This window comes from Mirounga leonina, unplaced genomic scaffold (genome assembly GCF_011800145.1).
Source record: "Mirounga leonina isolate KUSES-001 unplaced genomic scaffold, KU_Mleo_1.0 Mir_166, whole genome shotgun sequence".
NCBI lineage: Eukaryota > Metazoa > Chordata > Mammalia > Carnivora > Phocidae > Mirounga > Mirounga leonina.
This window is the reverse complement of record NW_023270418.1, coordinates 30577298-30590091: the sequence shown is the minus strand read 5'-3', so window position 1 is coordinate 30590091 and position 12794 is coordinate 30577298. Positions and strand designations below refer to the sequence as shown.

Here is a 12794-nt window from a genome sequence, read left to right as displayed (position 1 = left end):
CCGTATGTGGTCCGGATCCCTGTGTACTAAAAGGATAATTGATCTCACTGTCTACAGAGCTCAGCACACACCCCAAATCCAGTGGTGGGCCAGATGCAGCCACCACAGTAAAAACTAACTGAAAAAAGAGAAGGATGAAAATAAATAAATAAATAAAACAAAAAAGAGAAGGATGGAAGGAGACACACAGAGGCCCCAAGTTCTAAGCGTTAGGAAATCCAGCCAGCACGCAGTACGTCCGACTCCACCCCTGCAGTGAGACTCCACCCGTGCAGGGGGGAGTTTCTTCCTTAAACCCTGCATCTCCGGTCTTTGTGGCCCTGGTGCTGCCCTGTGTGAGGTTCTAACCAGTTCTTATCCTCCGTGGCCATCTCTGAAGTGGGTGTTGGGGGAAATGTCCTTCTTGGGGGCCCCATGGTGTTGACAGCCCACTTCCTGCTCCTGCATATTTGGGGGCCCAAAGGCTCAAGCAGTCAAAGTAACTACACTCAGCGTTCTTTCCTGGACATACTTGTCAAGAGCTTTATTTCCTTGTTTCTCTGAATCCTTGCCTGTCTCTTAATTTAGTCATGACTATTTTGAGGGCATTTGAAACAGTAGGTGGGAAGGCCACGTCCTTAGTTTGATCTGTGGGGCACGGCTGAGCCCTCCTTATTCAGGTGGAGGTTTCACTTTGTCCCTCAAAGCCGTTCCTGACCTCTCTTGTGATTTGCGGGTTGGAAGCAGGGGCTTTTTTGACGCTTGGCAAGCCCCACATTTCTGGGCTCTCTCTGTTCCCTTCTCTGCTTGCAAACCCACCCACTCTTGCCTAACGCTGTCTTCTTGTAATATGTGACTGAAAGCAGACAGTAAAGGCCAGCCTTGTCACCCCGACTTTCTGGCACGTTCCTTTCGTGCCTCAGCCTCAACAGGCGCATGGCCTTCCCTGTAGGTCATCGCAAGCAGGGTTGGACCCGGATGTCCTGCCACTGCATTTCATGGTTCTGCATCTTTCTAGCCGTTTCCTTGGATTGTTGCGGGAAGGCCACCGGTTTTTGTGACGTACATTTCTGGGTCAGTGTCTGTGTTAGTTCAGGTAACATTTGTTTCTGGAACAGATGACCCCCAAATCTCAGTGGGTACTTCGAGGGAGGTTTCTCGCTCAGGTGAAGCCCTGCCAGGATGCTCCTGGTCAGCGGCAGTTCTGCCCCAAGGGGTGCTTTGGGAATCCAGACTCCTTCCATCCTATGGCTCCTCCTCGATATTCAGCACGTGGTTTGCAAGGTCGCCAGAAGGAGGAGAAAGAGCGCGGAGGATCACACACAGGAGACTTCCGTGGGCAGCAGTAGGTGGTGCCCACTGCTCAGTCATGTGGCCACACCTAATTGCAAGGGATGCTGGGAAATGTAGTCTCGGTGCCCAGGAGAGGGAGAAAATGAGTTTGGGGAAAGGGGCACTCCCACAGCCTACCTCATATGCTCAGACCCACGGTGGCGTGCTCACAGGTTCTCAGCGGTACAGGCATGCGTTCACACACGAGCACACGGGTTCTGACCCGTGCTGAGAGGCGGGTGGACACAGGCACCGCGAGAGGCTCACTTACGTGCAGATCCCGACACCCGCATCCGTGTGCTCGCATCCATCGAGGCTCGTGTACACACGCACACAGAGGCTTAGAGACGGGTGCCCATGTGCACAGAAACAGACTCTGAGGGTGTGTTCCTGCGCGTGCACGCACATGCACACACACACACACGCATGCCTGACCTTGCGTCCACCTTGATGTTTGCCGTTGCTGTGCTGGGGTGTCCCAGTGGGGCGGGACTCCATCCTTTGGGCCACCGCACCCAGTTGCACAGGTGGTCCCCTGCTGGAACAGGTGAGTAAGGGCTGAAATCTAGCCGGTGCTCTCTCCTCACCAAGCTGCTTGTCCTGGTCCTGGGAGCAGGGCTGTGTCCACCAGGAAGACAGAATACCTTTTTCTGATAGTGTACAGAGAGACCATTTGCCAGGTCATGTACCTGAAGGGCTGTGGCCACACTGAGGGGCTGCCTTTTTTCTACCCCACACGACGTGCCCTGTGGGCTAATGGCTTTGCCCGGGCAGGTACCCAGCGCTGGTGGGCGGGGCCTCAGCCAGCTGACTGCTGAGCCTCTGACACTCAGCCTCAGTTCTCCGTGCTCCTTTGGGGGTGGGCACATCCTGCTTGGGTGGGAATGGGGTTCTTGGGTAGATTTCCAGTCAGGAGCCTCTGTGCCCTAAAGGCAGAAAGAGCTCAGCTTGCTGGTGCAGCAGTCCCTAGAGGTAGGGGAGCTGGGGGAGGAGGGGTGCTCAGGAATGGCCACTGGTCTCCTTGGCCAGATGGAATTCTCTCTAGCAAGTGGGACTGACGTGCCCTGACATTCAACTTAAAAAGAGTGGAGGGGGGTGGCATCTGTGATAAATGCCCCTGTGAGTACTTCTAAGCACTGTAGCTGCCTGACGTGGGGGAGGGGAGGGAAGCGGCCTAGGCTCTTTATCAGACTCCCAGGGGCACCCCATCCCTGGGTGCACCCTTGTAGAACTGAACCCGGGGTCCTGGGTACCACAAGTCTTTGCGAGTCTGCTCCCTCCAGTGCCCAGTGAGAAGGGCGGCCCAGGGAGCCACTGGTTGGACTTTCACAGTGAGGAGTCTCTGAGGGGTCCTCCCTCTCTCCAGACCCTTATCAGGGCAAGCTTGCCTGACCCTTCCCGGACCAGTGTATGACCCCAGGAAAACCCAATACCGTATGTTGCATATGACTTGCTGGCCACAGAGCCCAGATCGGCTTGAGTGAATGTGGGGAAAGGAAGACAGTGTGGGGTCTTGGTAGCATGCTATCTTTTGGAGAGAGTGGGAGCTGTTGGGGGGGGGCAGAGATGGAGGCTCACGTGGAGGATGTGGGTGAGTACAGGACACCCTCAGGAGATGCTGTCAAAGCCGTGGACAGAGCAGGGCCCAGGGAAAGCTCCTAGGGAAGCTGGGGACATGGGGACAGGGCTGAGACCCAGATATGGAGGCCAGGACACAGTTGGGGTTGAAAGGCAGGGGCAAGAGTCAATGTGACCAGGCCTGGGAGGGCTCTGGAGCCTGGAGGAGACTGCACAGGGGGAACCTGGGGGGGCTGCTGTGTGCCCCAAGGACCTTCTTTAGAACCAGTGAGTTGGGATAAATGGTTGCAGAGGGCTCAGGCTAGGCAGGATTTGTCTGTGGCCCAAGGCCTGAAGCCCCCCCACCACTTCCCCACTGTATCTGGGGGTGAGAAAGAGAGTAGAGAGACAAGGTCTGTACCCTGATTGACCTGATCAGCCCCTTTAGGGCATGACATGTCCCCCAGCAAGGGACTCCTCCCTGGGCCCTAGCTATGGGCAGCTGGTTGAGGGCCACAAACCTGCGCAGGACAAGCCTGATCCTGAAGCTTCCAGGAGCAGCTGGTGACCCCCTGTAAGATCGAAGGTAGAGATGGCTGTGGGTGAGAGCTGGGCCCATGGAGCAAGGCGCCTGTCATGCTGAACTCAGCAGTGCCTGAGAAGCCAGTTGCTCTGGCCCATGAGAAGGGCTCCCACCCCATCCCAGATACCAGGTCCAGTGCTGGGTGCTAGGGAGACAGACAGATGGGCCTCAAGCCTTCCTGGAAGAGGAGGTATTTGGCTGGACTTGAAGGATGAGTGAGATATCCACAGGGGCAAGGTGCTCTAAACAGAAGGAAAAGGTCAGGGAGAGGGCAGGGGTATGGTCCAGCAGGGATGGGAACCCTGCCATGATTGGACACAGGCACCAGCCTCCCCCCAAGAGCTGGGAGCTGAGTGTAGCCCTTACCCAGGGACCAGGGTGCTGGGCCATCCCTAGTGGGTCCAGGGCTCAGGAGGTGGTAGAGGGACAAATTATTCATCCATAGGCTGGAGGTCTGTGGGAGCCAGGCCTTGGCCTTACCCTGGGCCTGGAGCCCAATATCTTAATTTTATAGATGAGGAAGCTGAGTCCGGAGAGTGAGAGAAGATTGTCCGCAGTCACACAGGGTGGCCTCCCAGGTTAACAATCAAGCTAAGAGTCAAGCAGATTACCACAGGCATGGGGAGGATGAATCAGGTCTTTCTAGGCTCCTTGTGAGATTTGGCCCTAGTGACCTTGGGAAGTCCTGCCTACCCCAGGCCTAAGCATCCTCCTCCATAAAAGGCCAGCGTTGGATGGTCCCAGCTCCACAGAACATGCTTGTCTGCTTTTGGCTCTGTTTCTCAGTGTGGCTGAGCCCCAGGAGGGCCAGGTGCCCTGGGGCTTCACAGTCTGGGGTGCAGGTGAGCCCTGGCCCAGGGGGAGAGGGGAGCCTGGTGGGAGGGACAGCCTGAGAAGCTCGGCAAGGCTATAAGTTCAATGGCAAGATCTTGGCTGTGGCTGGTTAGTGTGGCCAAGGACAGCTCTGCCAGGTTGCTGGAGCTTGGGATGTGAAGATCAGCAGTGTTTGAACAGTAAGCACAGAGACTAGAGGGCTTAGGGAGCAGGGAGCTGGAGAAGAGACACAAAGATGTGGCAGTGGCACATGGCTGGCTTGGCTGCAGTGGGGCCTGGGATGTTTCCAATGGAGGGGGTAGGGGGTTGTGGAGTCATGAAAACTGGACCCTGCAGAGACCAGGGAGAGGCACTCAGATGGGGGCAGGGCTTGGGTGGAGGGAGAGCTAGAGAGGAAATCTCCAGCACCAATCAGACCCAGAGGTGCCCCTCTAAGAGGAGGAAGCCCTCCCAGCAGTCCCCTAGGGCCAGACTCCAGCTGTCTCTACCCCACACCAGTGGGTAGCAGTATTTGGGGAAGGGGCAGTGGGCTGATGGGAGTTGTAGTTGTTGTCCTGGTGGCTGATGGGAATTATGGTCCACACCCCTCCAAGGGCGAATGGGAGTTGTAGTTCCCACCCTTTGGGGCTGATGGGAATTGCAGTTTATGCCCAGGGTACCTCAGTTATCAGACCTAGGGAGAGAGGAGACCTAATCATCCCCCCATCAAACCTTCCCCACTAGTCCCCACCCCCACCCCCACCCCTCGGGCCCTGTATTAGCAAGTGCTTCCTTCCCAGATGGCTGTGTATGTATTTTCTTTTCTTTTTTTGCTTTCTTCTTCTTTCCGTTGTTTTATTATTGTTTTAACAATAATAAGAGGGCCAGAGGCTGTCAAGCCCTGGTCAGGTCCTGGCGGCCCATGGGGGTTCTGGGGAGGGGGAGGGGGGAAGCCAGTGGGGGTCAGAGGTGGAGGGTGAAGAAAGAGAAAGTCGGGGAATTAGGGTTAGCTCAGGACTCATGTCCCTGTCCACTTCCCTCCCTCACTCCCATCCCTTCCCCACCTCCCTGCCTCTACATGGCTTCTCACCAACTCACCCAAAGTCCTATGGGACAGGACCCTTCTCCAATGTTTCTGTCTCCTCCTTGCCCACTCTTTCTCATGGACCTTGTCACCTCCCACCTTCAACTTCTTGTCCCATGGCCAGCCTGCAATTAGCCTTCAAAGCTCCTTCCCATGATCATCCCCTCTCAAGTCCTCTCACCCATTGTAGCAATTCCTACACAGCTGCCAGTCATGTACCTCTTCCCCCAGCCCTCCTCCCACTGCTCCCCCCCCCCCCGCACGCTGACACCAAGTGGTGGTAACAGTTTCTCAATGCCAGCCTGCACTGTGCAGATTTTAGCTTTGTGTTTAATGAGGGGGAGAGGGCACAAGTGAGGGAGGAGAGAGAGTATTCAGGAGGAAGCAAGATGTCCAGGGAGAGAAGAGTGAGGGAGGGAGATACCAAACAGATAGAAAACGTTGTACGGAAAAGTTGTTTTTTCTTATTTTTTCCGGGAGAACCCGCTTACACAGCTCTGTTTGTAATTTTTTTCTTCATGCTAAAATCACACGGCCTATTTGTTGATGTAAGTTGCCTGAATTCCGTGGTATGCTATCTTCTTTTTTAAAAACAAAAGCAAAAAAAAAAAAAAAAAAAAAAGAAAAAAAAAAAAAAAATCTAGAAAAAAAAAAAAAACCCTAAAAGATACTGTTGTTAGGTTTGTTTAAATGCTGCTCTTGTATCTGTTTTTAAGCCTTAAACCAGTAGAGTTTTTTTTTTTCCGTTTCTTTTCGATTTCCTTTCCTTTCTGTTCCTTTTGGTTTCTTAAGACCAAAGACCAAAACCCAGTGAGCCACAGAGCCCGTGCGTGGGGTGCCCAGGGCATCTGAGCCGCTGCCCGCTTAAAGCGCAGTGCTCCGGCAGGCTGGCGGGCGGGCCCGGCCCGCTCTAGTCTCCGCCAAAGCCAATTGGAACCGATTTGGGTGTGTGAGGCTGTTGTTTCTCTCTCTGTGCCGGCCGCCTGCGCCCTGGGCCCTCGCTGACACCCTGTCTTTTCTCTTCTCTCTCTTGTTCTAGGAGGAGAGTTAATATTGCCCATTATCACGGAGGACTCCTTAGACCCCCCTCCCGTGGCCACCCGATCCCCCTTCGTGCCCCCACCCCCCACCTTCTATCCCTTCCTCACGGGCGTGGGCGCCACCCAAGACACCCTGCCCCCGCCCGCGGCCCGCCGCCCGCCCGCCGGGGGCCCGTGCCAGGCCGAGCAGGACGACAGCGACTGCGAGGAGCCCATCGAGGCCTCTGGCTTTGCGTCCGGGGAGGTCTTTGACTCCAGCCTCCCCCCCACGGACGACGAGGACTTTTACACCACCTTCCCCCTGGTCACGGACCGCACCACCCTCCTGTCACCCCGCAAACCCGCTCCCCGGCCCAACCTCAGGACAGATGGGGCCACGGGCGCCCCCGGGGTGCTGCTAGCCCCCTCCGCCCCGGCCCCCAACCTGCCTGCGGGCAAAATGAACCACCGAGACCCGCTGCAGCCCTTGCTGGAGAACCCCCCCCTGGGGCCCGGGGCCCCCACGTCTTTCGAGCCGCGGAGGCCCCCTCCCCTGCGCCCCGGCGTGACCTCCGCCCCCGGCTTCCCCCGTCTGCCCACAGCCAACCCCACGGGGCCCGGGGAGCGGGGCCCGCCGGGCGCCGTGGAGGTGATCCGGGAGTCCAGCAGCACCACGGGCATGGTGGTGGGCATCGTGGCGGCCGCGGCGCTCTGCATCCTGATCCTTCTCTACGCCATGTACAAGTACCGCAACCGCGACGAGGGCTCCTACCAGGTGGACCAGAGCCGGAACTACATCAGTAACTCGGCCCAGAGCAACGGGGCGGTGGTGAAAGAGAAGGCCCCGGCTGCTCCCAAGACGCCCAGCAAGGCCAAGAAGAACAAAGACAAGGAGTACTACGTCTGAGCCCCGGCACCGCGCCCCACTGCCAACTGCCCCTCCCGGGACGGCCCGGGAGGGGGGTGCGGCCCTCTCCCTGCCGGGGCTCTGGGGACCCGCTCCCCGACTGCCTCAGACTTCTCTCACGAAGAGGAAACGCAAAAAAAGAGAAAAAAGAAAGAAAAAAAAGGGAAAAAAGAACGAACGAAAGAAAAAAAAATGAAAAGAAAGAAAAAAGAAAAAAATAGCAAAGGAAACCCCGTGCTCGTCCCCTTCCTCCTGCCGTCCAGTGGCGGCGCCGTCAGTCCTGGGGCTGTCTGTCCCTCTCAGCTCTGCGCCCGCCCCCGGGCAGGGCACGTGCTCACAGCCCTGGGTTGATTTATTTTTTTAAGGGGGGGTAGTTTTATTTTGGTGGGGTTGGGCGGGAAGGAAGGCTGGGGTTTTTGTAAAGTGTCCACTACTCGTCCTGTTCATTTCCTCCATTTTTCTTCTTCCCTCTGTCCCTCCTGCCTTCCTTCTCTTCCCAAGCCTTCCAGCCCCCATCCCAGGCTTGCTGCGTCTCTCTGTCCCCACCCTCCCTCTCCACTTCTTTTTTGTGTCTCCCTTTCCTACCTTTGGGTTTGCAGAGTCGGTGGGAGAAGGGCGGGCGGGTGGGCCGAGCGGCCCAGCGTTGGGGGGGAGGGAGCGGGGGCGGGGCGGGGCAGTGGGGTGCCCCCCCAAGCGCCCGGACTCTGCCGACCAGGAGGAGGCGCTGGCCTGGTGCCGCCCAGGGAAGGGGCTGGGCGGGGAAAGGCCTGTTCTATTGTGTGCCGCCGGGCGACGTGCATTGATGGGGAAGCTGCTGGAGGAGCAGGGGTCGGGGGGCGGGTGGGAGGGGAAAGGCAAATGCAGATATATATTAAAGACAAATTATCTAGATACCCGAGCAGCAGCCTGTGGCACCTGTTGGGCGCGGGCACCAGGGAAGAGAGAGCCGGGCGTTGCCCGCTGACTGCTGGGGTCACTTCTCTGCCCACGGGCTCCCTGCTCCCCCAGTTTTTTTTTCTCTCTTTGTTAACAAATGTGTCTGAGTCTTGGAAAACACCCCAACCCCGGAAATGTGTGGGAAAAGAAAACAAAAACTTTCCAAATCCAACGGTCCTGTGCAGTTTTTGGGGGGTGGGTACTATTGGGACATCGGTCCTGGCTCTGGGCTGGGGTTTGGGCCCAAATTGCGGCCTATGAGAGCTGGTAAATAGCGTCCAGAGTTTTGGGCTGAGCATGGTTTTGGGCTCCTGGGGGCGGCCTTTGTCTCACCCCCATGTACCTCCTGGCCGGAGGGTGGGGCTGGAGAACCGCTAGGTGGCCTGGTGGAGCCCACCCACCCCCGCGAGTCAGGACAAATCCCCAGAGGCAAGGCCGTCATGTTGCCCCCTAGTGGCTAAGGTGGGTCTATGCCTCTGGGGGCCGCTTGTGCGCGGGTCTTACAAGGGCGCTGGCCTTGCTACAGGCCCGGGGAAGGTGGTGTTACTCCAGGGCGACAAGAGCTTCAGAGGCTGAGTCCACATTTACCCCCAGTGCTGCCTAACTTGAGTCTCTGCTTATTCATCTCTAAGGATTTGGACTCTGTGATCTGCAGCCCCCCCCCCCCCCCCCCCCCCAGTCCATGCGGGCTGACCGTGGGTAGCTCCTGGGCCTGCAGAACCTCATCCCTGGGTGTTTGCTCCTTCCTGGAGACACTGAACAGGCCCACGGTCCCAAACACTCTGAGAGGCCAGTCTGTATTTGCTAAGCTGCTCGGTGGCAAGGAGTAGAAACTCTCGAGGCGAAGGTTGTAGTGAGGACCCAAATGTGCGGACGTTCTCAGGGGAGCAGAGTGTGGGTGGTCTTCATCTCCCAGCTGGCTGTGGTGGATTGCCACGCCACTGGACACATGAGCCGTGACTCAGCCACACTTCTGCCACTCAGGTCTCCTCCACTTTGTGCTGGATGGGTCTCCCTCTGCTGGCTCCGCTTTCTCGTGCCATTGGCTCGCCATCACCCTTCACCACTTGGATCTCTTTGCGAGCTTCCATCCACAGGTGGCTCTGTTGCCGGCCAGCTCATTCTTGCGGCATTTTCCAGCTCACAAGCCTGGTCCATGTTTAGGCCTGGACACCTCTCAGGGTCCCTGGGCTGCACGTCCACAGGAGACCCTCCCCCTCCTTCCTTCCATCCTGGAATGAAGCTTTTGTTTGAAGATCCTCCTTACCCTGGGGTGTTTCCCCAGGGACCTTTGAGAGCTCTTCCCCAGACTCTTGTCATTGGTGAGATAGTGGGTTCTCTTGTAGCCGCCCCCAGGTGTGGATTTTCATAGACTTGGCCTCGCCTTGCCCTCCTGAACCAACCACCTGGGGGAGGCATGGGCTCGGCTCGTCCCCCACTGCTCACAGTGTTGGAACCTGAGGTCAGCTCTAACCCCCTGTGGAAGCCTGGGGTGGGGGGGGAGGCCCTGACTCGGGGCAGTCTTGCCAGGACATCCTGTCCATGTACCAGTGACAACCTTGCTCCCGGGCCTTCTGCTACTGCTCTCTCCGTCCAAGGGATGGAAGCATCTCAGGTTCCTCTGCCCCATCACCACTAGCCAAAGAAAATAGAGGCAGGCAGGAGTTCTGTGAGGCCAAGAAGGGAACATTCTTTTCTAGAAATTTCTAGAAAGGTCCTGAACAGTCTGTCAGAGTAGAGGACCGGAAATAGGGACAATGCAGGAGTTGGAAGGAGAGGCCCCAGTCCTGCTCACTGCCATGTGGCTGTAGGACTGAGGGCTTTTCCTCTCTGTGTCAGGAGGCTAAGAGCTCCTCTCACTCGAGGGCTTGGTTGTAAGAGGAAAGATTTCTGGACTCTACCATTGACTCAGTTTAGCCACCTGTGAGATATGGTCACCTCAGTCTCAGCTCCTTCGTCTGGGCATCTGATGTTGAACTTAACACTGGGCCTGAGCTGAGCTTCTTGAGGTCTGGCTGGCCTGGCAGTGACCCCCAGGAGTGTGCAAACAGCAAAGGGGTGGACTGAAATTCCAGGAACCTCACTCTTTGACACTTGGTACTTGCAGGGATATGTCAGGAGATTCCACCTGGGGAGGATCAAGGACAGAGTTGGGGCGGAAGCTCAAAGTGGAGTCTAGCTGATACCTTGGCCTTGACGACCACACAGCCCCGCCCAGGGGAGGGAACACAAGCTCAGCCAGGGCTGGGATTCCTCTGGGAGGACATCCCTTTCCTGGAGGTGGATATGGAGCTGAAGGAGCCTGCATTGCCCTCCCCACATACCCTTCTGGGAGAGCTGCAGATCTGGCTGGAGACAGGAGGATGGCCAGAGAGGGTCCTGAGCCACTTTCCTGTCCCCACTGCCCCTCTCCCGCCATGGGAGGGAATGAGACTGTAGGGTAGTTGATGGCTTCTTCCTTCCCACACCCAGTTCCCTTGGCTCTTCCATTGCAGGGTGCCCCTGCTGCCTCTGGGGTCAGGAGCTCCCTGTGGTGTCCCAAGTGAAGGCCTGCCATTTGGGTGGTGGCGCCCAGCTGGAAAGCGGGCCTTTGACTGCTGCCAAGAGTGCCCCCTCTCCCTTTGCAGGGCATCCACTCAGCCATGGTGATGACACCACCTAGCTGCCCGAGAGGGGCAGGGCCCTGGACCCTCCCAGCTTCCAGGTCCCGTTGAGTTCAGTGAGTTCATGTTGGAAGCAGGTAGGTCCTGGGTTCTAGAAGACTGGGACCCCCTGGAAGGGCCAGGAGCCAGGCTGCTCTGAATGTGGGCAAAGGGATAGCTCTGACCACGTGGCGAACTGGAGAACACTCTAGGGGAGAGGAGGAGCCATCTCTCACCAGCCCTGGGTTCTCTCTTCTGGAAGCTTCTGGACACCAGGGGGCCCTAAGAATGCTGAGCAAGGGTAAGAAAGTAGCTGGGGCTCATCTGGGCAGCAGGCAGACGGGACCAAAAGTTCAGGGCAGGTTGAGACAACCTTGCCTTTGGGCAACTTTATAAACATGATCCCCACCCCCACCCCCCTTGTCCTGGGGGTCTTCACTGAGGGGCGGCCACAGGCAGGCACCTGAAAGACATGATCCCACCCCCCTCACCCCCCACCAAGAGGCCGAGGGGCTGTGGCGGGTAAGACCAGGCCAGTGAGTGATCCTGTCTCCCAGGGGCAAGGAGCAGCTTTCTGTTTTCCCGTTCATCTTCTCCTGTGTGTACCCACTACTGATGCGGGTGTGTGTGTGTGTGTGTGTGTGTGCATGCGCACGGGCGTGCGCGTGTGTGGGGACACAGCCCTTTGCGGAGGTGCCCGGAAGCAGTGACACAGGCAGAAGCAGAGACCACCTGAGCACAGCTCTGGGGCAGCTCAGCAGATCAGCAGCTGGTGGGGACCCCGATGGGCCACAAATGGCTTCTGCCTGCACCCACACTTGCGTTAGGGGAGCTCAGGCGTCCGTCCCTTTCCATCTGAGCCCCTGCCCAGGGTTTTCCTGTAAGGGGTGCCGGTGGACTCCGCGGGGTCCCGGCTGGTTCTGAGAGCAAGGCGCCTGACTTGAGAGGCATCACTGGCTGCCCAGTTGTGCGGCCGGAGGGGCAGGGGGTGTCGTAGCCAGGGCTGGGCTCTGGAGACCGGGGCTGGGCTCTTGATTCTGCCCCTCTGAGCTGCAGGTCATGGGCAGTTGGTTTCTCTGAGCCTTACTTTCCCATCTGTAAAATGGGCTGTCTTCCTTGAAGGGTTTGGGAGAAGATAAGATGATGCCTTGAGGCATCCAGGGTGGTGCCTGGCCCACAACAGAGGCTGGAAAGGGCAGACACTCTGGCCCCGGCCTTCAGGGCAGGAAAACCCGCCTGGGAAAGGGCCAGCCCCTTGAGGGGTTCCCCAGAGCTCTCCCTGCCCCCACTCCCACCCATGGCTCATCCCTGGAGTCAGCGAGGGGCTGTCATGTGTTCCTTTATTCACTCTTTTGTCTCCCCCTCACCAGTGCCCCTCCTGCCAGGCTCTGTGTGGGAGCTGGGGTCAAGGGGTAAGCGGCCACCCCAACCCTCTGGGAACTCCGAGGCCGGAGTGTGGGAGTCAGGTGTGGGGCCATGGCTGTGGGTAAGGGTTTCATTATGTCCTTGGGCTGGGCCCTGGGCCCTGGGTCTGGGAGGGACTTTGTCAGGTAGAGAAGGGACGGGGAGGATTGGTCCTTGGCTGGAATGTGGAGAGAGGGGGGACTGGGGGCCTTTGGGGAATGGCTGAGGAGCTGAGACTTGTGTGGGGCTCTCAGGGCAGTGTGAGGAGCTGGGGAAGATTTGACCGTGGGTGGTGGTGGCCTCCGAGCTCGGGGGGGCAGTGGGCAGCTAGGGGCCGTGAGCAGTGAGGAGGGGAGCAGGGGTAAACAGGTTCCTGTGGGTCCCTGCTCCTTCTCTCAGTCACGAGGGAGGGTCCCGTGAGGGTGCACGGGGCAGCCCCCAGCCAGTGAAGCTGTCCTCTGGCCCTTTCTTTGTTGAAGGCGGCTCCTCAGGCAGAGAGGGGCAGCCTCTTCTAGAAGAGGGGCCCTCTTCTAGAGAT

The 12794-nt window shown here is 57.9% G+C and overlaps 1 protein-coding gene across 2 annotated transcripts in view; it reads left to right on the top strand.

Annotated features, from left to right (window-relative positions):
• NRXN2 (neurexin 2) overlaps positions 1-7486 on the top strand; it is a 98456-nt gene extending 90970 nt beyond the window's left edge. For both annotated transcript variants that reach the window (XM_035013157.1, XM_035013156.1), the window contains one exon: positions 6388-7486. In XM_035013157.1, coding sequence (XP_034869048.1) covers positions 6388-7274 — 887 coding nt within the window. In that variant the 3' untranslated portion in view covers positions 7275-7486. The remainder of the gene's footprint in view (positions 1-6387) is intronic.
• Positions 7487-12794: the final 5308 nt, after the last annotated feature.